Source organism: Eumetopias jubatus, unplaced genomic scaffold, assembly GCF_037043125.1.
Source record: "Eumetopias jubatus isolate StellerSeaLion01/CBP00866 unplaced genomic scaffold, mEumJub1_p1.0 scaffold_13, whole genome shotgun sequence".
In the NCBI taxonomy this organism is placed as follows: domain Eukaryota; kingdom Metazoa; phylum Chordata; class Mammalia; order Carnivora; family Otariidae; genus Eumetopias; species Eumetopias jubatus.
The window spans coordinates 40,073,886-40,096,943 of NW_028274819.1; the positions used below are offsets into that span (position 1 = coordinate 40,073,886).

At 46.4% G+C, this 23,058-nt stretch overlaps 1 protein-coding gene across 1 annotated transcript in view; it reads left to right on the forward strand.

Annotated features, from left to right (window-relative positions):
• The window catches only part of MRGPRX2 (MAS related GPR family member X2), a 31,317-nt gene extending 15,384 nt beyond the window's left edge, over positions 1-15,933 (forward strand). Inside the window, 3 exon segments of the mRNA XM_028117726.1 lie at positions 14,916-15,649; positions 15,652-15,875; positions 15,877-15,933. Coding sequence (XP_027973527.1) covers positions 14,916-15,649; positions 15,652-15,875; positions 15,877-15,933 — 1,015 coding nt within the window.
• The last annotated feature ends 7,125 nt before the right edge of the window (positions 15,934-23,058 follow it).

The window sequence follows — 23,058 nt, forward strand, 5'->3', positions numbered from 1 at the left end:
GGGTGGTACAGAAAGAAGTGCATGGCTCTAAGCATCAGAAAGAAAGGCTTGAATTCAAATCCCAGTTCAACAACTCATTAGATGCATGACTTTGGGAAATTTACTTCACTCTTATCTTTAAAACAAATAATTATCAATACCTCTCTGGATTGTTATAAGGATTTGAACTAACATATAGAAAGTGTTCACGCGGGGCGCCTGAGTGGCTCAGATGGTTAAGCATCTGCCTTCCGCTCGGGTCATGATCCCCGAGTCCTGGGATCGAGCCCCGCATCGGGCTCCCTGCTCGGTGGGGAGCCTGCTTCTCCCTCTGCCTCTCTCTCTCTCTCTCTCTCTGACTCTCATGAATAAATAAATAAAACATTAAAAAAAAAGTGTTCACGCATAGTAGGCATTCAACAAGTAGTAGTTTTTATATGGCAAGATTCATTCATATTTAAAACATATTAAAAATATTTATTGAGGGGTGCCTGGGTGGCTCAAATGGTTAAGCGTCTCCCTTCGGCTCAGGTCATGATCCCAGGGTCCTGGGACGGAGCCCCACATCAGGCTCCTGGCTCAGCGGGGAGCCTGCTTCTCCCTCTCCCTCTGCCTCTCTCCCTGCTCATGCTCTCTCTCTCTCTCTCTCTCTGTATCTCTGTGTCTCGAATGAATAAATAAAACCTTTAAAAAAAAACACAAAATACTTATTGAGGGCTTACTTTGTCCCAGGCACTTTGCTGGGTACTGTCCAAAAGGGAGCAGAAAGAAAATGGGCTTTGGTATCAAAGACCTAGGTTCTAATCCAAGCTCTACCGTTTACCAATCCCATGACCTTAGACAATGGATTGACTGAGCCTCATCATCTCATCCCTGCACAGGTATTCCTGAGCCTTACCTATCTCATCTCTGCAAAGGGATGTTGTGGGGATTAAATGAGATGATGCACATCAAGCACTGAGCCCAGCTCCTGGTTCAGTATGAGGGCTCAATAAGTGGCCACCAAATTGAAAGAGTCAAAGATACTGAATATGTGATGGAGGTAACGCAAGGCTCAGCTCAAGCATGGCAATGGATATCTTATTACATGGAATTTAAAGTAATCATCTAATTTTATGGTTCCTAACAATGAACTCTGGACTGCTTCCTCTTTCTACTAATTTTCCCAGGGGGATAGATTTTTTGAATATACAGGGACAAAGTCCTTTAGCTTTGTTGTGTTATGGACACCCATGGGAATCTTCTATATAAGGATGGAAACGGTACCAATCAACCAGACAGTCCTAGCCATGTCTCTGACTCTTTTTTATTAAGATTTTATTTTTTTAATTTTATTTATTTGACAGAGAGATAGAGAGAGAGCACAAGTAGGCAGAGCGGCAGGCAGAGGGAGAGGGAGAAGCGGGCTCTCTGCTGAGCAGGGAGCCCCATGCGGGGCTCAATCCCAGAACCCTGGGATCACGACCTGAGATGAAGGCAAATGCTTAAACGACTGAGCCTCCCAGGAGCCCCCATGTCTCTGAGTCTTAAGAAGTTTCATTACATTAAGGTATGAGTGGCTGGTAGCTGAAGGTTTCCAGAGAGAAGGCTCCCAACCTGCAGTGAAAAGTATTGTGACAAATTCTAGCCGTCTTTGAGATTAGAAGGTGTCGGGGCTGGGGTTCAGGGCGAGCTATAGCTTCTGTTCAGAGCAGAGAAACTAAGGCAGAAGATCCTTCGTGTAGATGGGGACAACATAAAGGAAGGGAGTGGGTGGGAGAAGAAACCTCAGTAAGCACCAGGGCTCCCTGGGCCTGCAAACGAGGCCAGCACTGGGACCTCTGAGGCCATCCCCTGGCGGGGTCATGCGTAGCTTGGGATCTTCCCAGGGCTTAGTCTGCCACCTTAGGGTCTCTGTGGGGCTGAGAAAGGCAGCTGACAGAGAGGTCACTACTAATGCTAGTCTTTCTCTCCATTTGAGCCACCGGACCCAGGGAGAAACAGGTGGAGGAGAAAGGAACAGGTTTGGTTTTGTTGCTATTCAAGAAACTCCATGCAAAGTGCCCATCCTAGCAATGTTCAGCATGGTGACTATAGTGAATAATTCTGTGTTGCATACTTGAAAGTTGCTAAGACAGTAGATCTTAAAATTCCTCATCACACACACATAAAATGTGTAACTATGTATGGTGATGGATGTTAACTAGCCTTATTGCGGTGATCATTTTAGAACATATACTAACATTGAATCATTAGGTTGTACACCTAAAACTGTTATAATGTTATGTCTGTTATATCCCAATAAAAAATGTTTCTAAAAAAGTGCCTGTCCTGCTTCTGTTTTAGCGATATGATAGAGGAAAGCCATGGTTCTCAACCTCTGCAAGTCACCTGGGGTCTCGCAAACGTGCAGATTCTGCTTCTGTGGATCTGGATGGAGCCCCAAATTCTGTGTGTCTGAAAAGTTCCCAGGTGATGCTGAGGGTGCTCTCAAACTCTCTGCCTAGAAAACATACCAAATGTTAGGGGGAAAAAAATCTTTTAAAAAAAGTGCGTTTCAGCCAAAGGTAGAGACTTCAAGGAAGGGGGACCTGGGGCCAGGAGTGAAACCAGACCCTAGTCTAAGTGGGTACGTGTGAAAAGAGGTGGTCACATCTTCTAGGAAATTCTACACAGTCCTGTGGTCTAGACCTGTTTTGCATAGAACTTTGCTAGGAAGGGAAAGGTGACACTTGGCACTAGTTCTTGTACCCGTTCAGGGTGGGGAGTCAAATTGGAGACCCCTCCACATAAAGCCAGGACTCAGGAAGTCTCATACCATGAGAAAAAGGGTGATCGATATAAATAAAAACAAAAACAGAAAAGTGTCTATGTCAGCCCCGATTTGGAGTAGTTGGGGAGAAAAAGTCCCTGAGATTTTAGACATACTGGATGACCTTTGTGTGATGTGAGAGTCTGAAATGACACTGGTTGTGTGGTCTTAAAACCCCCAAATGAGCATTTAAATCTAAAGTGGGCACTGGTCTTTTATCGGGATGTCCCGATACCCCACCGAAGCAATGACAAAATCCTCCCTGCAACAATGCACCTCAAACCAGGCCATATGGGATTGTCATAAGATTTTTAAAAATAGGGGTTCACAATCAACAGCTCAATGCATACAAGGAAAGAGACTGCAGCAGAAATAGCAAACCTTAGAATCAGGCCCTCAAAGACTTCAGATACTGGGATATAGAATATAAAACAATTATACTTAATATGTTTAAAGAAATAAAAGAATAAAAAGTGAGTAAAGAGCAAGAGACCACGGTAGTCCCCCCTTTATCCATGGTTTTGGTTTCCACTGTTATAGTCATCCATGGTCAGCGCAGTGGGGAAGCAGACAATCCTCTCAACAAGGTCAGGTCAATACAGTCAGTAGCCGCCTAACACCACGTCATGGTGCCTACACCGTCGTTCACCTCCTTCATCTCATCACATGGGCATGTTATCATCCCACATCATCATAAGAAGAGGGGTGAGCACCGTACAATAAGATATTTTGAGAGAGAGAGACCACAGTCACATAATTTTTATTACTGTCTAGTGTTGTGATTGTTCTATTTTACTATTATCGTTACTGATCTCTTACCATGCCCAATTTATAAATTGAACTTTATCATAGGTATGCATGTATATATAGGAAAAAACATGGTATATATAGGGTTCAATACTACCCACCGTTTCGGGCATTTGCTGGAGGTCTTAGAACGTGCTCCCCGTGGATAAGGGAGGGGACTGCTGTATAAGAATGAACAGGTAGATTTGAAAAAATAATCAAAGTGCCTACTCATGATAAATCAGTATCCCTAGCTTCCTATATTAAAGCCAACACACTTTCTACTAGAAAAACACTTGGAACTTTGTCTGTCCCATCCCTGGCCGCTAAGCCACCTGTCCATACCTGCCTGGTGTCTCAGCAACGAACGTTATCCAAAATATTTTTCCAGAATCATCCCTCTGCCTGACCCATCTTCTTGTGCTACTTCTCCTAGCTCTGGGGTGCTCTGGCTTGCTTCTCCAGTTCCTGGCTTTGGGCCCTCTTCCTTATTTAGGTGACATATCTGGATTCTCAACGGCACTTGAGTCCCTGTTTCATGATGGCACCCTCAGTCTAAGTGTGAGGGGGCCTCGGACATGACCGTGTTAGCAGCGGTTATGATCATGCCCCATTCCACCACCACAACCCGCACACCGGTTTACAAAGCACCTTTCATGTCTGCTAGAGCACTGTCATCCTCACAGACAGAGGAGACAGGCTCAGACTTACTGTCATTCAGCTAGAAAGCTCCAGAACCAGAATTCCAAACAGGGCTCAGTCCCATGCCTCCACCATGGCCCAGGGCTTGTTAGTCCACAGCTATGCCCAATTAGAGCAATGATCAATAACCAGCAAGCACTTTCTGTTCCTTCATTATAGTAAACCCTTACCAACCTTCCTCAAACTGACATCTCCTTAGTCTTACCCAGTTGATTGGGAAACCTCTGAGTCATTGCCAAATGCAGACTTATGCTCAAGGAAATGTTAATTTATGGTCCATATGTCTGAAGATAATCCATCTCTGGTTATAGTCAGTAGAGACGTAAGTATAGGTTCTCTCCAACAAAAGTCAGCCTAAGCACAGCAGAGCGGGGAGACAGGGTCCCCATGCTTCTCCCCTCCTCCTGTCTCAAGGTAATATCTTCAGGCCCCACAGAGAAACATTTTTAACTCTCAAGAACAGAAAAAAAACACAAAACATGGGTGCCTAGGTGGCTCAGTGAGTTAAGCATCTGCCTTTGGCTCAGGTCATGATCCCAGGGCCCTGGGATCGAGCCCCACATCCAGCTCCCTGCTCAGCTGGGAGCCTGCTTCTCCCTCTGCCCCCTGCTCATGCTCTCTCTTGCTATCTCTCTCTGTCTCAAATGAAAAAAAAAAAAAAAATCTTAAAAAAAAAAGCACGAGACTCTTGATTTTGGCTCAGCTCATGATCTCAGTGTCCTGAGATCTAGCCCCACGTCAGGCTCCACGCTGGGTTTGAGGCCTACTTAAGATTCTCTCTCTCCTGGGACCCCTGGGTGGCTCAGTCGGTTGAGCCACTAACTCTTGGTTTCAGCTCAGGTTGTGATCTCAGGGTCATGAGGTCAAGCCCCGAGCGAGCTCCATGCTGAGTGTGGAGCCTGCTTGAGATTCTCTCTCTGCCCCTTCCCCTGCTCGTGCCCTCCGTCTAAATAAATAAGTAAATAATTAAAAATCTTTAAAAAAAGGGGTTCTCTTCCTCTGCCCCCCCCCAAAAAAAACCCCACAAAACATGACTGCACGTGGTGGGCCCAATAAGGAGGACAAGTCAGCAGCGGGCTGGCTCACAGGGCATCTGGGCATCCCTGGAAAGGTTTCTAGGTGTGTTGGAAATCTTTCATGCTCCACTTCACATATCCTAGGCTCACCTTTTAAACTTAGCCATTGCTGTGGTAACAAGCTGTACCACAGCTGCACAGAATACCTCTTGCTTTCTGGGAGCTACTACTCTGTGATCCTTACCCTCTCTGTGTCCCAGTTTCATCATCTGGAAAAGGGGCATGATGATGGCACTTACTTCATACGGTTGTAGTGAGGATTATATGAGTTAATAAATGCAAAGTATGTATAACAGTGCCTGGCACAAAAATAAGGATTATAAAAAAGGTAGACATTACTATTATTCTAAGTATCATAATTATTTCAGTTTTATTCAGTTTTATTCTTCCTCTATCTAGGGCTGGGTGCTAGAAGAGGGAGACGGGGCTTCTTAGCTCTGAGTCGGCCAAGGTGCCACGGATGGGAGTTGACCTGAGCCCTCAGGCCTCAGGGGAGGGAAGAGTGGTGCAGGAAGGACAAGAATCCCATTCACTGAAGGCGCAGAGTCTCAGAGAATTCTTACACGACCTCGGGGAAAAGGTACTCATCCTACCGTCTTTTTAGATATGAGGAAACCAAGGTTTAGAGAGGTTGGAGGATCTGCTTGAGGTCACCTGGCCAAGAGTGGCTGATCAGGCCTGACCCACGGAGCCTGGGCCTGGTACCTGGGGTCACCATGTGAGGCTGCAGAGGTGGTAAGGGGAAGGGCATGTTTCTGTTGTTACCTGATTGATACTGTCCAGGAAGAAGAGGGAGGCAGCCGAGAGGTGCCTCCCAGCCCCCTCTGCCTGCCCGCAAATGCCCCAGGGGACCACCTGTGGGGGCTGTGAGAGGAAGGTGGGCCCTTGAGCACTGCTTCCCTAAAGTACAACCAGGTGGCTGGGCTCCGGGTGAGGTGGGTGGGGAGTAGGGGTGTTGGAAATAGCACGGGGCCAGGAGTCAGGACCTGGATTTCAGGCCTGGCTCGCTGAGCAGATTCTAGCACCCAGTCCAGCGCCTGCTGGGCAATGGGTGCTCCATGATTATTGCTGAACAAATGAATGAATGAACCAGTGAATGGATAACATGGTCCCCGCTGTCAGAGAGTTTCCAACCTGGAGGACACAATCATAAGTCTCCGCAGAGAGCAGCATGTGCTGTGTCGGGTCTGTAGGGCAGAGCACAGGGGTTGTGGAGTCAGCCCAGGAAAGTGTCCCTGTGACCTGGGACAAGGGTAAGGGGCATTCCAGGAGGCGGAAAAGGGGGAAGAGCACGGAGCTTGAGGCTTGCTGCATGCACAGAGGTTTAGAGGCAGGGGCAGTTTAGTATCTGAAAGATGCTTATATTCTGCAACATAGTCTGTTCCAACGTCTTCCCTCCATTCTCCCAAAACAGAACTCCAAACTGTACAGTTATCTATAAACTGGCCCAGCTCCCCAGCACAGGATTTCTAAAGTCTGGCCTCATACAAGGAGCTGGTTTGAAACAGAGATCTGTCAGCTCCCGGGCCCCAGGGTCCCTCTCTACCCAGCAACTGTAACAAGGCCTGGGACCAACCCAGCCCTCAGGGAGGTCTGGGCGCAGACCTCTGTCTTCCTCCTTGGCTGCCCACCCCCACCACGGTGTTTACACATCCCCTCCCCACTCCCTGGCGGCAAGACCCCACTACCTCTCCCTGCTCCTCCCTGGTGAAATGCCGCCACCTCTCCCCACCCCGCCCTGGCCAAACACAGTCAGAGGAAGCTGGAGAAAACCAGACGGGCAGGCCTCACGAGGTGACAGTCAGGCCTTACGGAGCCCAGGAAGAAGAGGGTGACATGGAGGTCACTGGGGTTCCCTGAAGCCAGAAAGACATGGAGAGAAGCTGCTCTCTGCTGGAAGCTGAAGAGCAGGGAGTCTGGCCCTTTTTGCTCCCCGACAAAAGTTCCTGCGAGAGTGAAGAGAGTGATGGCAGCCATCATGATCCTTTGCATCTTTATAGGGCTTTATAGTTTACAGCCCCTGCTTACACAAGGAATCTAACAGAGACGCATCAACAGGAGGGGAAACCGGGTTCACCCACAGTCACACAACGGCAGGTGGAAGGGCCACGTCCAGGCCACAGCTCCAGCCCAGAGACTCGCAGGCCGATGTGCGCTGAGGAGCTTCAGACCCTGCTGGCCTGGGGCACTTGGATGTCAGGACCACGCTTCAGAGGCCTTGTGGGATTCCAGGGAAGGAATGGGCTAATAAAGGTGATGACCATGATGAGCACATTCCTCAGTCATAGAGCTTTTACCCCGTGCTAAACACCCACTTGTGTCTTTGAGTACCTCACAACACCTCTATAAGCAGACATCACCATTTCACTGAGGTAACCGAGGGTTAGTGAGATTAAGCAATTTAGCTGTTAGTAAGGTTCAGTTAATTAGTAATCCTGTTAGAACCAGGATTTAAGACCAGGAAGGACCATTCCAGAGTTTGATTTCACAGACACTGCCCTACACTGCCACCCAGGAATAACCATCCGGAAACAACAGGGCTCCCCTTCACTCACCCACTTTAAGTGGGACCTCTTCCCAAATGTCACTGACTGGGCCCCCTGCTGGCCAGCCAAGGGTTACATGATCCCTACAATAATCGTTGACTACCACCTAGTGGTGTCACGTGGAATGTCACATTTCTCTCCCTTTACCAGATTTTTATGATGTTCACTCCTTATCCCCAGTGCCTGCAACAGTGCCTGGCGCAAAGAGGACATTCGATAAATATTTGTTGAATGAACTTAAGTGATTCTTAGAGGAAAAAGAAATATAAACTAGGAAAACTAGAGCATTGGTCGCCCCAGCTTTTTTATTCCCGGAAGCATCCCAGGCCCGTATTTTATGTTCCCTGACAGCAGATCTGAGGGAACAAAGAACCAGATGGAGAAGCTGGCTCTCCTCAGTCAGATGAAGGTGGCGGCAGGCTTCCCTGACCACACAGCTGCTAGAAGCTCTACAACTCCTATCTCCATGATCCCCTGACTTTCCGAGGAACTAGATCTTGTCTAAGCAAGAGCAGTTTGACCTAACAAGGCAAAGGAATGGAAAGAAAAGAATTCAATAAGTCTTTACTTTCCTTCTCCTCCACTTCCAGTAGAAAGTCAGCTCCGAGCTGCCTTGAAGCAGAGGGTCCTTCCTGGAGCTCCTGACTCTAAAATGAACTCCTGGTCCTCTGGCTAGGGAAAGCCCTGTAGATGAGGCTGCCCGATACGGTGTTATCAAGAGCCTGAGAAGCCGTGTGATTTCCTCTGCAAGGACTATGCAACCATAACCGGATGAGAAAAGCACAGGGCTCTCACAAGGGAGTCTCCCACTTCCGGTCCTCCCCTGCTCTCCCCAGACTGACTTCTCTTTCCTGTTCTGAAGTCTTGCGACTGTTCTTCCCTCCATCCAGCCAGTTCAGGCTAATCTTGATCCATTTCCTCCTGCAGCCCTTGGCTGAGCCACCATAAGTCAACCATAATTCTGATGACGCAGCCATTGTCTTCCAGCCCGGGCTGTGAAGACACAAGAGATCGGTGGAGCCCACTCTCCAGTGACGCCTGTAACCCAGCGACTTTTCTGTCCCCACTCCTAGCTCCAGTTTATTCTGCTTCCACGTTCCTGGACTCCCCTCTGATTCTCTAGGTCACAGTGGCCTGCTCCCCCATTCCTTCAAAACACCGCTTCCCGACTTGCATGGTCATTGAGAACCGAATCTAAGTCAACTACAGATGAGTTCCATTTCCCACGAGGACTGGGCTTCTTAAATACTGTGTTAAGTTTTAAAGCGGACTACCCTGCCAAATATTCTTCGTCTCCATTTTGTTTTGTTCTGCTATGCCCAGGTGTTTCTCACAGTTAGGCCTTAAAATTCTCTGGCTAGAAGGAATTCCCCATCCTCACTTTTCCAAGTCATTTATTCAATCACTAAGTCACTCATGCTTGCGGACACAAGTGCATATACTTAATTTTTTTTTTTTCTGAGCATTGGGTCAGGCACTGTCCCAGGCATGGGATTCAAAGACATGGTCCTTATTCTCAAAGCACTCACAGTGCAATAGGAGAGAAATATGTCCTCAGATGCTTAAAGTACTATGTGATCGATGTTTTCATATCGACATATTTGTGACTGTGTGAGCAAAAGATAGGTCTAAATTAAATTCGTTTTAGCAAAAATAGATATTATTGCTTTAAACAACTGAGATTCAGCAAGAAACCCTGGCTCCAGGCATAGTGGGATTCAGAGTTCAGATGATACCATCAGGATGCACCTCCCCCCAACCCGGGGCTTGGTTTCATTGCATGCGCTTGGCTTTCAGCTGCTGGTGATACCCACGTGGAGTGGAATGAGAAGAGGCTCAGATACAGGGATGAGCCACACTCTCCCAAAATATAACTGCAAATTCGCATAGTAAAATAAGCTACACATATATTTTCATATACACTGTTCCACAACACGCACACATGCATACCACACAACAAAACTATTCTTTATAAGGACTTTCTAAATGACATTGCCCTGCATGCTCAACTCTAATGAAAAGAATTCGAAACACAAAATTTTGGGCCATGGAGGGCACGTAGACTGATGAGTATATCACAGGGATGGAAAGGGGACCCTCTGGGAACTATTAAGGACCTGATAGATGAGAGTCACTTTGGGATCAAGCTTGGACTTGGGAGAGAACCTTATTTGAAATCTCCATTCTGTTTGGTAGAGAACATATCCAGGGGGGGTGGGGGAGGGCACAGGGGGGGTAAAGAGGCCTCCACAGGCACCAGGGACTTCTTAGTTTTAGACTAATCACTGCTGGAAAGCATCTCATTTTACAGAGAAGGAACTGAGACCAAACAGATTCCATAATTAATAATTATTAAATTGGAAATATACTATACATTACAAAACAGCATATTGGATATTTTGTGTGCATATACCAAAGTATTTGTGCAGTTGTTTCCATTGTAGAAGTATGACTAGAGATTTATATTTTCATTTATATTCTCTATATTCTCCTCTCGGCAGCCTGAGGGACTTTTCTGAAGCACAGAGCTGATAAAGTTACTTCCTTTAATGGAATCCCTTTTGCTCTCAGAAGGAGATTCATATTTCCTATTATGGCTTCTAGAAATAGAATTCTGGGACAACCCAAAGGTCAGAAATCAAAGAGAAGTGTCCCCATGAAAAGTTGGGACCTCCAAAGACTAAACCTTTAGTGTATTTCTCATTAGTGAGAAATAAACTACCAAGAAAGTGCTTGATCAAGCTTGGCTCTGAGTGAAGAAACATTCTCTCTCTTGAGAATTTGTAGCCCCAAGTCAGTATCATGTTGTGGTCCTAACACTTCAAATGATAGATGAGATTTCTGGGGACATCCTAAAAAATGAAAGCCATGCTGGGAAGGTCCCCCAGTCAAGTAGCAAAAGAAAACAAAAGGCCTCTCTGGAGGAGCTCGGCTATAATTCAGCCCTCAAAGGATTCCCACAGATAAAGTCCCAAGGAAAGTGAGCAGCTCAGGATGCCTGGGTGGCTCAGTCTGTTAGGCATCTGCCCTTGGCTCCGGTCATGAACCCAGGGTCCTGGGATCAAGCCCTGCATCAGGCTCCCTGCTCAGTGGGGAGCCTGCTTCTCCCTCTGCCTGCCGCTCCCCCTGCTTGTGCTCTCTCTCTCTCTCTGACAAATAAATAAATCTTAAAAACAAAAACTACTAGAAATTAATACCATAAAAAGTGAATTTAAAATTCAGTGAATGGATTAAACAGAAGATTAGACACAGTGCAAAAGAGACTGGTAACCTAGAAGGTGCATCTGTAGAAATTACCCAGAAAATTGCCCAGGATACAAAGAGATGGAAAATAAGAACTTAAGTGATATGGAAACACAGAAAAAGATACTTTAACACATATTGAATTAGACTCCCAGAAAGAGATAGTAATAAAAATCATGGTAAGAATTAGCAAGTATGTAAGACTTACTATGAGTTCCTATTCTAAGCTGTTACATTATTAATCCATTAATCTTCACAACAAACCTATAGTTTTGGGTCACTGAATAAATTTCTCTGATTGTTTTAAATGCTTCACAGTTAAGTTTTTAAAGGGAATGGCAAGGAACTCAATTTGGCCGCAGCATGGGCACATGAGAAGAAGCCATAGGAGCTTAGGCCAAAAATATTAGCTGTCTCTAGCTGATCTGAAAAACGAGCTAGCTGACAAATATCATGATGGAGAGGGAGAATGGTGACAATGTGTGCAGTGTGCTAACACATTCCTTATCTTTTATAAGGGAACTCGATATTCCCTGCTGTTGTTATCGACAAATCAAAAGCAGAAATATAGTTTTATTATACAAAGCCATAATATTAGCATCTAAAAAGAATTAAGAATGGAAACTGGATATACTGGTTGCTATTGGAAAATGAGAGTAGGAGAGACTTCACGTTTCACTTTTTACACCCCACTGTCATTTGAAACAGAACTAATGTGCATACATTGCTTCCGTCATTAAATTTAAAAAAGATCAAGTGAGCCAGGTCATGCAGGGCCTTGAATGCCAAGCAAACAATTCTTTAGCTATGGAAGCTCATGCGGCTTGGTGGATGGTTTACTGCCCAGGCTCACAGAGGGCAGCAAAAGGCTCCAGGACAGCCATTCCTCACAGGGAGGGGGACCGGATGGGGTAGTATGGGGAGAGGCCAAGATAAGGGATTAGAGTCAGGGCAAGTGAGAAACATCTTGTGAAGTTTCTTGCCTGACACATCTCCGGGATCTCATTTGCTGGTGCCCTTTGGGCAGGAAATCACAGGGGCTGTCCAGCATCTTGATAAGCCTCGGGCAGTCACCAGATTTCACGCCTGCTGCCTCAGCCCCCTGGCCATCCAGAGAGTAGAGAAGCACTCTCTGCTGTTTCTCAATCTCAGGAAAACTCTTCCTTTTCTATTCTCTACCCCCAGCAAGAAGAATGGTGCTCTGGTAAGAATTTGATCAAGAACTATCTTCTTTCAAAGGCAGTTTTGTTTTCTTCCTCTTAGTCTGTATGCTTGTGAATTCATCTTAAGGGAGGGTGTGCGGGAAGCCAGGGGCACCTCCCCGCAAATCAGGAGACTTGAAGCTTCCTCATGGAGGCTTTGGGTGCTGGTAACTTGGACTGTGGGAGAGCCACACGGGGTCCCCCAGGCTCTTCTGGTTTCTTTCCTATCTCCTTATACTCTCTCTTTCTCTCCAAACATTCACATCTGCAACTATGGAGAGATGTATTTTGCTAATTTTAATTCAAGGAGCAAGATGGCATCCTGGCAAGACATTCCAAAGCTATGGGCGCCTGGGTGGCTCAGTCGGTTGGGCGGCTGCCTTCGGCTCGGGTCAGGATCCTGGAGTCCCTGGATCGAGTCCCGCATCGGGCTCCCTGCTCAGCGGGGAGTCTGCTTCTCCCTCTGGCCCTCCCCCCTCTCATGTGCTCTCTCTCTCTCTCTCATTCTCGCTCTCTCAAATAAATAAATAAAATCTTAAAAAAAAAAGACATTCCAAAGCTAAATTGTTTTAATAACATCAGGTTTCACAGATTTGCTTGCTATTCAAAGGTGGTTTTTTTCCCCTTCGTATCCTGTATCTGACATTGTCCAAGCAGAAAATATAGGGCACAAACTAATGGGGTAATTGAGGAGCGTAATGAAAGGATCGGTTACATAGGTATGGGCAGAGCTAAGGGAAATCTATAAGGGATTCTGCTGAAGACCCCAGAGACAAGGCCTGAAGGGGAAAAGGAAGGAGTTACCAGAACTCAGGAGGACCGTGGCTGTAGGAAAGGGCCATCAGACAGGGGAGGAGTCCTTAGACAGAGCAACACGTCCACTGCTAACTCACAGCCTGGCAGAGAGAGACAGCCAGAAAGTCACAAACGCCCAATCACCCTCCTCCCGCCCCCAGGTTCCACGTCTCCCTTTCACTGAAAGCACCCAGGAGCCAGAGAGAGAGGGATGAGAGCATGGTGCGGACGCAGAGAAGGGTGGAGAAGGTGGAAATGAGATTTGATGGCAAATGGAGAAAATCCATCTCTTCTTTTTTTTTAAAGATATTGTTTATTTATTTGAGAAAGAGAGAGAGAGAACGAGTGGGGGGAAGGGTGGAGGGAGAAGCAGACTCCCTGCTGAGCAGGGAGCCCAATGTAGGGCTCGATCCCAGGACCCTGAGATCATGGCCTGAGCCAAAGGCAGACGCTTAACTGACTGAGCCACCCAGGCGCCCAAAATCCATCTCTTCTTGTGGCCTCCTCACAGCTGGTATTTCCTGGGACTTTCTCTCTCTCTGTGATTGGATCAATTTCTCATGGTACTCCTCAGGCTGTTCGTTCGACTATCTGCACCTCTCTATCTGCTGCCATGTCTTCAGAATTATCTCGAGAATGGGGGCACCTGAGTGGTTCAGTCGGTTAAGGGTCTGCCTTCAGCTCAGGTCATGATCCCAGAGTCCTGGCATGGAGCCCCGCGTCCCCCCTGCTCAGTGGAGTCTGCCTCTACCTCTGCCCCTCCCCCCTGCTTGTGCTCTCTCTCTCTATCTCTCTCCTTCTCAAATAAAGAAATAAAATCTTAAAAAAAAATAGATGCTTTGAGAAAGGAACATAGTTTTATGAGGGGTTTTTTGTTTGTTTTTTTAAGGTGGGGTACACACATATTTATAAATAATTTAAGTTTATGATTTTGACTGCTCTAGGAAGAAATCCATTGTAAGAGTGACTTAGACTGTGTCCCCCACAACAGAGTGGGGTATTGGGGACACACTAATGGCCAGGAGGAAAGTTATTTCCTGTCCTTATAAAGCCGAAATGCTGGGCCATTTCTGGCCAAGAAGCTTGGCCATACTCATATCTGCCATTGCAAGAGGTCACATTCTCTTCATGATCCTATATCATGATCTCCTTTCTGAGGGATAGACCATCTGCAGTCACTGAGATTGTCCATAGGGCATGCCTGGGTCTTCCAACTTCCTGGCCCCTAAGAGGAAATCTCGGTCCCAGGCAGAAGGCATGCCAAGCTCAGAGTCCCGTTCTCACCACACATAACCTGTCCAGACTAGTCTCCTCCTGCCTGCTGCAGACCTGACATGCTTAGAAGAGGTGTTTGAACCATAGAATATCCCCATGGCAGTAGAAGGTCCATGTGGCAGTAGAAAGAGTCCAGGCTTTAGAGACCAGAGAGAACTGGTCTGAATCCAGGTTCCAGAACTCCAAAGCAGTGGGGCGTTCAGTAAGTATCTTTTTTTTTTTTTAAGATTTTATTTATTTATTTGAGAGAGACAGAGCACAAGCAGAGGGAGCAGCAGGCTTCCCTGCTGAGCAAAGAGCCCGATGGGGGATTCAATCCCAGGACCCTGGGATCATGACCTGAGCCGAAGGCAGAGGCTTAGCCGACTGAGTCACCCAGGCGTCCCCAGCAAGTATCTTAATCTCTGCAAGCCTCCTTTCCCCTCCTCTGTAACATGGAGACCATAATCCCCATGTAGCAGAGTGGCCCTGAGAGTCAGTGAGCATACAGCAGGTGCTCAAGTTGTGTTTGTGTTCCCAGGAATACCAGTGGAGGGTTTCTGAGCATCGATCCCACTGCCCCAGCCTGGGAGAGCACACTCACACCAGTGAATGGAAGTGACCAGGCCTTCCTGCAAACTTTCCCCGTGGAGATCCTGATCCTGGCCTTGCTGAACCTCACCTTTGCCCTCAGTGGGCTGGTAGGAAACCTGATGGTGCTCTGGCTCCTGGGCTTCCACACGCGGAGGAACGCCTTCTCCGTCTACATCCTCAACCTAGCAGGAGCCGACTTCCTCTTCCTCTCCTTCCAGGTTGTCTATTCTCTGAAGGCACTCGTCAACTTCCATTCTGTGCCCCTTTCCATCCCCAGGTTTTTCATCATTGTGTGGACCTTTGCCTACATCACAAGCCTGAGCATTCTCAGTGCCATTAGCACGGAGCGCTGCCTGTCCGTCCTGTGTCCCATCTGGTACCGCTGCCACCGCCCAAGATACATGTTAACTGTGATGTGTGCCCTGCTCTGGGCCCTGTCCCTGCTGCCGAGCAGCCTGGAAGGGAAGTACTGTGGCTTCCTGTTACGAGATTTTGACGATGGTTGGTGTTGGGCATTTGATTTCATCGCTGCCACCTGGCTGATTTTCTTATTTGTGCTTCTCTCTGGGTCCAGCCTGGCCCTGCTGACCCGATTGCTGTGTGGCCCCCATCGGCTGCAGGTGACCAGGCTGTACGCAACCGTGGTGCTCACAGTGCAGGTCTTCCTCCTCTGCGGCCTGCCCTCGGCATTCACTGGTTCCTCTTACACTGGATTCGGAGGAGTTCTGATACAGTCCTCGGGCATCTTAATCTGGCTGCAATTGCCCTGTCCTGTGTCAACAGCTGTGTCAACCCTAGCATTTACTTCTTCGTTGGCTCCTGTAGACAGCGGTGGCCACAGCGGCACAAGAGCCTCAAGATGGTCCTCCAGAGGGCTCTGCAGGACATATCAGGAGGGGATGAGAGTGGAAGCCAGCCTTCCTCAGGAAACTCTGGAGATGACAGGGAGCGGGCTGGTGTCCTGAGTCAGACACATGTGGCTTTGAGAGCCAACTTTCTCCCCATTAGTTTGGGAGGTTTTCTTGACTTCTCTCAGCCTCTGAGCGCCCTGATCTTAAAACCTAAGGTTTTAAGACAAAGCTTGAAGTTGAGATAATGCTCCTCCTCGTGAGGACTGAGACAGCGCCTGTCAGGTGAACACTGAAGTGCAGCACCTCAAAGACGGCCTCACCCAGGGCCTTCACACCATCCCGGGCTTTGCCAACTCTCGGGTTCCCTTCTGAAGAATCCCACCTTCAGCAGAGGCCGAACACAGTGCAGGAAAGGTCAAAATTCTCTTTGGTCACTGCACTCGGGAGGGACTAGAAGAACATTCCTTCACAAGTTTCTGTGGTCACCCTCCTGCCATCTGTCTCCATAAAATTAAAAGAACTAAAGTGCAGTCTAGCCCCAAAGAGCAATCTTCTTTGATTTTGGAAGGCCCTAGAATATCTCCCTAGCTTAATGAATGTATATTGAATAAATGACTTAATGTATGAATAAATGATGAATTTCTACACCAAGGCTGTGCTAAACGTCCATTTATCAGATTTGAGTCACCATCTGTTTCTTTCTTTCACCATTGTCAGTTTGTGCAAGCACAAAGTTGAGTTTTATAACCGGACAAATCGACGTCAAAGCATGCTTAAGGTAGGTCATCTTGCTGTGACTTCCTGTCCCCCGCCCTCCAGTGGAACCCCATGTACACGTCCCTTCTCATTCCCACCCCTGTGCCTTTGCTCTGGCTCTCCCTCTCTGGAGCTGCCTGATCCTTCATGGCACATTTCTTTTTTTTTTTGAGATTTTATTTATGTATTTGAGAGAGCAGAGCAAGAGCGAGAACACGAGCTGAGGGGGAGGGGCAGAGGGAGAAGCAGATTCCCCATTGAGCAGGGAGCCCCAAATCCTTCTTAACAAACATTGCCCGTCTCTCGAATTTTAGTCATTCTAATGAGTATAAAGTGGCATCTCATTGTGTTTTAATTTGCATTTCCAAAATGACTTATGAAATTGGCATCTTTCCATGTGCTTATTGGCTACTTGTATTTTTTTGAAGTGTCTAAGTTTTGCCCGTTTTTATTAAGTGTTTCCCTTTTTGGTTATTTATTTGCAGGAGTTTCTATTTATGCTGAATGAGTCTTTTCTTAGTTATGTGTGTTATAAATATTCATCCAGTTGGTGGTTTGCCTATTCGTTTTTAATGAATTTTGTATTTTAGAGCACTTTCAGATTTATGGAAAAATTTCACAGAAAGTACAGAGAGTTCCCATATACTCTTTCTCCCCATCCCCTCTCCCTTCCCCCAAAGTTTCTCCTATTACTAACACCTTCCATTAATGTGCCACGCTTATTAAAATTGATGTACCAATACAGATACATTATTATAAAGTGAAGTCCATAGTTTACTTAGGGTTCCTTGTATAACTCAATGGATTTGACAAATACAGAATATCATGCATCCACCATGACAGTATCATATAGAGTGGTTTCTCCGGCCCCAGAAACTGAATATCTAGGTGGGGGGGGTCTTAAAAATTATTATTATTTATCCTGGTTCAGGTTCTCTGAGCTACCTGAATCTGTGGTTTGATGCCTGCAAATAATTTGAAAAGCTCTTGGCCATTATTACTTCAAATAGATCTTCTGTTCCTTTCCTTCTTCTCTTTTTAATATCCCCATTCTATGTATTCTACCCCTTTTGTAATCATCCCACAGCACTTGAACACTCTGTTCCATTTTTTCAGTCTTTCTTTCACTTTGCTTTTCAGTTTGGGAAGTTTCTAGTAACTTACCTTGAGGCTCACTGATCCTTTGAAAAGCGGTTGGCTAGCCCATTAAGGGTATTCTTCACTTATGTTACAGTGTTTTTCTTTTTAGCATTTCTTTTTTCTTAGAATCTCTATCTCTCTACTGATAGTGTTCATCTGCCCTTGCACACAGCCACTTTTTCCATTAGATTCCTTAGCATATTAATCACAGTTATTATAAATTCCCAGTCTTATAATTCCAAATTCTCAGCCATTTCCTAAATTCTTTACATCTTATATGAGGAGTCAGTTGATCCTCTTGTTAATACTGATAAGTTAAAAAAACAGAAATATTGGTTTACTGATCAAATCTATAACTAATAAAAGAATTTAGAAAAACTGAAAAAACCAGTCATTTCTTCTGAAGAATAAGATTCAGGAAGACTTTTACTACTTGTTTGGTACACTTCTATGTCAACTGGAAAGAAAGTATAAGCCCATGTGTGTTACTGACTATGACAATGAAAAAGCATGAAACAGGCCATGGAGGGCGTTGAATTACACGTAAGGAGAGTATGCTTTATTCTTAGTTATAAAGCCTCCTGGTACAAGCTCACATTGCTTGACGTTGCTGCCAAGGTACACAGTTGGCAGCAAATGGCTACAAAACAACACTCCTTTGCAGGCACAGATGGGGTGGCGGGGTCGGGGGGGGATTGGGCAGAGGTGAAGGGAAAGGGGTCGAGTAGATCAAATGTCGAGAAATATCTCATGAGGAGTCATGACTCAGAGAACACCACACTCTCACTTGCCAGAAGATCCCTGTACGGGAAATCACAGGGGCTGTCCCGCATCTCGATCAGCCTTACTCCAGCACCCTGCTTCACCCCTGCTCCTGGACAGAGAGGTGTCCTATAGCAGCGGTCAATCACAGGAGGCTTTCTCTTCAGCACAGGTCAGCTTGTCGCCTCCTGCAGAAAGAATGGAGGGACGGCACCTTGATCAAGTATTTATTTCCAAAGCCACTGTTGGGTTTTTCCTAGTGCACATCCATGTAACTTGATCTGGGGGTGCAGTATTCAGGGGCTCCTGCAGGAAAAGACAGGAGGCACGAAGCACCTTCCGACCACGTTGGGTGCTGGCAACCTTGACCGCGGGAATCTGAATTGGTAAACCACCTGTTCCCCCCATTAAACCCTTGTCCCACTTGCCCCTCCATCCCAACTATTCCAAACCATGCTGTCATGGTGAGAAATCTGTTGCTTTCCTTAATTTAGGGAGCAAGATTGGGAACATGCACGCATCCCAAAGCTAAAATGCTGTGAATAACCCAGTCATCTGTTTGACTGCTTTTTGAAATTTACTTTCCTTTCGGTATCTCTCAGGATGCCAGCAGAAAACAGATGGCCTAAAATGGGATAATTCAGAAGAGTTTAATTAAGGTACAATCTACCAATATGGGCAGATTTAGAGAAAATTACATGGGATGGTGACCACTACCCCCTAAGGAAAGTAATAGCAGGAGCCTAAGATCATCACTGGGCTTGAAAGACAAGGGGAAGAAGTTAACAGAACTTAGGAGGGCTGTGGCTGTAGGAAAGGGCCATCAGACAGGGGAGGAGTCCTTGGGCAGAGTAACACGTCCACTGCTAACTCACAGCCTGGCAGAGAGAGACAGCCAGAAAGTCACAAACCCCCAGTCGCCCTCCTCCCGCCCTCCAGCTCCTGTCCATGTCTCCCCTTCCGCTGAAAGCAACCAGGAGCCAGAGAGAGAGGGAGCCCATCAATGAGGATCATGAGGACGCGGAGGAGGGTCGAGAAGTTGGAAATGAGATTTGATGGCAAATGGAGGGAATCCATCTCTTCTTATGGCCTCCTTGCAGTTGGCATTCCCTGGGACTTTCTCTCCCTATGTGATTGGATCAATTTCTCGTTGTATTTCCTCAGAGTTTGGTTGTCTGCCCTTCTCTATCTAATGTCACTGCTTGAGAATAATCTCTCATTATTAACATAGATGCCTTGAGAATGGAATGTAGTGGGTTTTTTTAAGAATATGGGGGTACACAGGTATTGATAAGTGTTTTAAATTTATGATTTTTGTTGCTTTAGGAAGCTATCCATTATAATCGTGACTTAAACAAGAGAGAAGTTACCAGGCCCAAACTGGTGACTCCACGGCATCAGACACAGGGAGCTTCCCACTTGATGCTCCCCATCCCTAGGGGTCACTTCATCTTACACGGCTCTACATGGCTCCTGGACACTTCCGCTTTCCATCCAGAGGTGAAGAGAAGGAAAGGCACAACTCAGGAATTGGTGACATCGCTTCTGCTCTCTTCCCATTGCCCAATGCCAAGTTACATGGTGCCATCCAGCGTTATGGTGGGCTGAGGTTAGGATCCTTTATCTGGTCTAAAAATCACAGCATTATTATGTGAGAGAGGAGGGAAATGGATATTTGGATCAACTAGCCCTTTCTATACCCCTGAATCTCCCTCACATTCTGAGCTCACATGAGGATTTTTGTGGGGGAACTTCTCACATAATGAATGATGCGGCAGAGAACAATGGGAAAGCCTCATGCAGGACTCCAGGAGACCAAGGCTGGTATTGGACCTGCTATTCACAATGAGATCCCAGGAAAATCCCTTTGACTCTTTAAGCGTCAACTTTTTCCCGTGTTAAATGAGGATACTATAAAAGACGGTCTCTAAGGGACATGTGCTGAATGCTGGGAACATGATGGTGAACAACATCAACACAAAAAACCCCAGCAGATCGAGGCATTATAAGCTTTGAGTTTAATAAGGGAGACCAAGAAAAGAAAAAGATGAACACTTACAAATTAGAGCTTCAAACTGTGTTCAGGTCCATGAGTGAAAACGCCATGGTGCCCTGAAGGAGGACAGCAGAGGTTGTGGATTTCCTCCATCTCCTCAGGCCACCCAGGACTGCAGGAACTATGAGTGATGGATAAATCAGCCCCTGATGCTAACTCTGGGGCCCAGTGGGGTCTAGCTGCTTCCATGCTGATACTCCTGCCCTGTGTGAGCCCCTGGCCAGTCCTGACTGATGGGGCCTTTGAGAGGCAAAAAGGGGCTGCTGGGTGTTGTGGTTGGTTCTCAGCTGTCCTCTAGCCACCCTTCTTTCTTCCATATTGGATGGGCTTCACTTCCTTGCTGTTTACACAATTTGTCTATTCTGGTTTAATAAAACACACAAGTGGTTGCCATTCTAGATTTGTCCCTGAGAGTTACTTGCTTCCTCTCCACACCACCTTCCGTGTGCAGTGGACACAGCACCCTGGTGGTGGGGCTGCAGGGCTTGGGAAACGTGAGAACTCTGACACAGACCTCTGCCTGGGTTTGTTACCAAAATCCAAGTTAAGGGGCTCACCGCTTGAAAGCCAATACTCAAGAGACAGGTGTTGGTTGAAAAGGAAAGGTTGCTTTAGTCAGGAGGCCAGCAACCTGGAGAGACTGAGAACTGATGTCCAAAGACCATCTCTGAGATTCTGGGTTAAGGATCAAGTGGGTTGGTTTGTTTGTTTGTTTTTTGTTTTGTTTTTTTAAGAGAGAGAGAGAGCACATATGAGTGGGGTGGGGAGGAGAGGAAGGGCAGAGAGAGAAGGAGAGAGGGAATCCCAAGCAGACTGGGATGCCCAGCACAGAGCCCAGCACAGAGTCCTAGGCAGGGCCAATCCCATGACCCAAAGACCTCAACCTGAGCTGAAATCAAGAGTCTGACGCTCAACTGACTGAGCCACCAAGGTGCCCCTCAAGTGGGGTTTTTAAGGGGAAATTCAGGATAGGAGCTGACAAGCATATTGATGAAAAGGGCAGGGAAACATAACTATTCATGAGAAAAGGTGGAGCATGCGCATTGAGCAAACATAATGTAACATACATCCCATGTTCACTTTGGGGTGGAGACAGCATCAGAAAGAGGCAAAATTCAGCCCCTGACCTCAGGGGGTTATCCCAGGACAAGGGGAAGGGGCTATGGGCAAGCTCTGAGAGCCGGTATAAACTAGGTGTAGTTTTGGGCTCCTTGTCTCAGGTAAGGAATGCAGGGCCGTGCTTGTTCTAGGCTGAAACGTATCAGTTGACCTTGAGTCTAAGCTTCTGCCGAGAAAGCTAGTGGGTTTGTTAGTGAGGTCAGAAAAGATACAATAGCTGGTAAGGGGGAAACAGTTCTCTGAAAAACAAGCTTTACATTTTCTGCTGATTTCAGCCTCATTAACCCTATGGGGCACAGTTTCAATCCTCCCTTGAATTATGATCATTCCTCAATCTTGAGGAGTTGGAATGGTGACCAGTCTGGCTACTACCTTATCTCTTTGGGTGAGGTGGATTTTGGGTAAAGAGCACTTTTTGCAAATCTTAGCTGTAACGTGCCTACATGCAGGGCTAAGCAGAAGTTTCTAAACTATAGGTCACCACAGCAAGGGAAAAAGAAGCAATATGGAGTCAGACATGCTAAGTTTCTCCCTGCTAAAGATTCAAACCCAGGCCCTACCACTTTTGAGCATGAGACCTGGAGCATATCAGTCAACCTCTTTGTGCTTCTGTTTCTTCATATGCAAAATGGGAACAATAATAGCACTTGCTTCACATGGCTATTTAGAGGATTAAAGATCATAACAAGTAAGCACTCAATCAGCTGCTACAGTTCACCTATGAGTGAGTTGGTCCTTGTTTTTCATCTGGAATCTGCAAGAGCATCTCTCTTTTCAGCCAAAGCCCTCCATAAAGTGGAAATAAGTACTTTTTAAAAAGCCCCCTTACCTCCCCAAATTCTCTTATACGAATGTTTTAATCTGCAAAGAAAACTACTCAGAATCACATGTGTGGAAAATAGATGGGTTTTATACTACACATCTCATAGGAAAATCACTTTATAATCCCCCTTCTGTATTTCTGTGCCCCAGCTACCTCTATTCAGACCCAGTGCTGCCTCTCTCTTTCCCTAGCCTAGCTTCTTATTCCTCTGAAATGCAGAGAAATTCAGTTAAGCTCTGAATCCTCTCCCTAAACTATGTGCTTCCATCTTTGGGTGCTCACTAGCGCCATGTGTTGGCCCTCCCTGGGTTGGAGACCTCACAGTGGCCATCATTAGTTATTTGTGCAGGCGTTAGGAGTTCTTTCAAACACACACCAGAACTTTCCACAGAAGGAATAATGAGAAATGAATTTTTCTTCATTTCTTTATGTGTGTGTCTCTGGGTAACTAATTTCATTAAGAATTTTTTATGTTACATTAAATCTAAATTTTCCACTGCTCTTAGGCTCCTCATTCATTCATTCATTCATTCATTCATTCTTCATTTGATGATTAAAAATTTCTTGACTACCCATTGTGTCA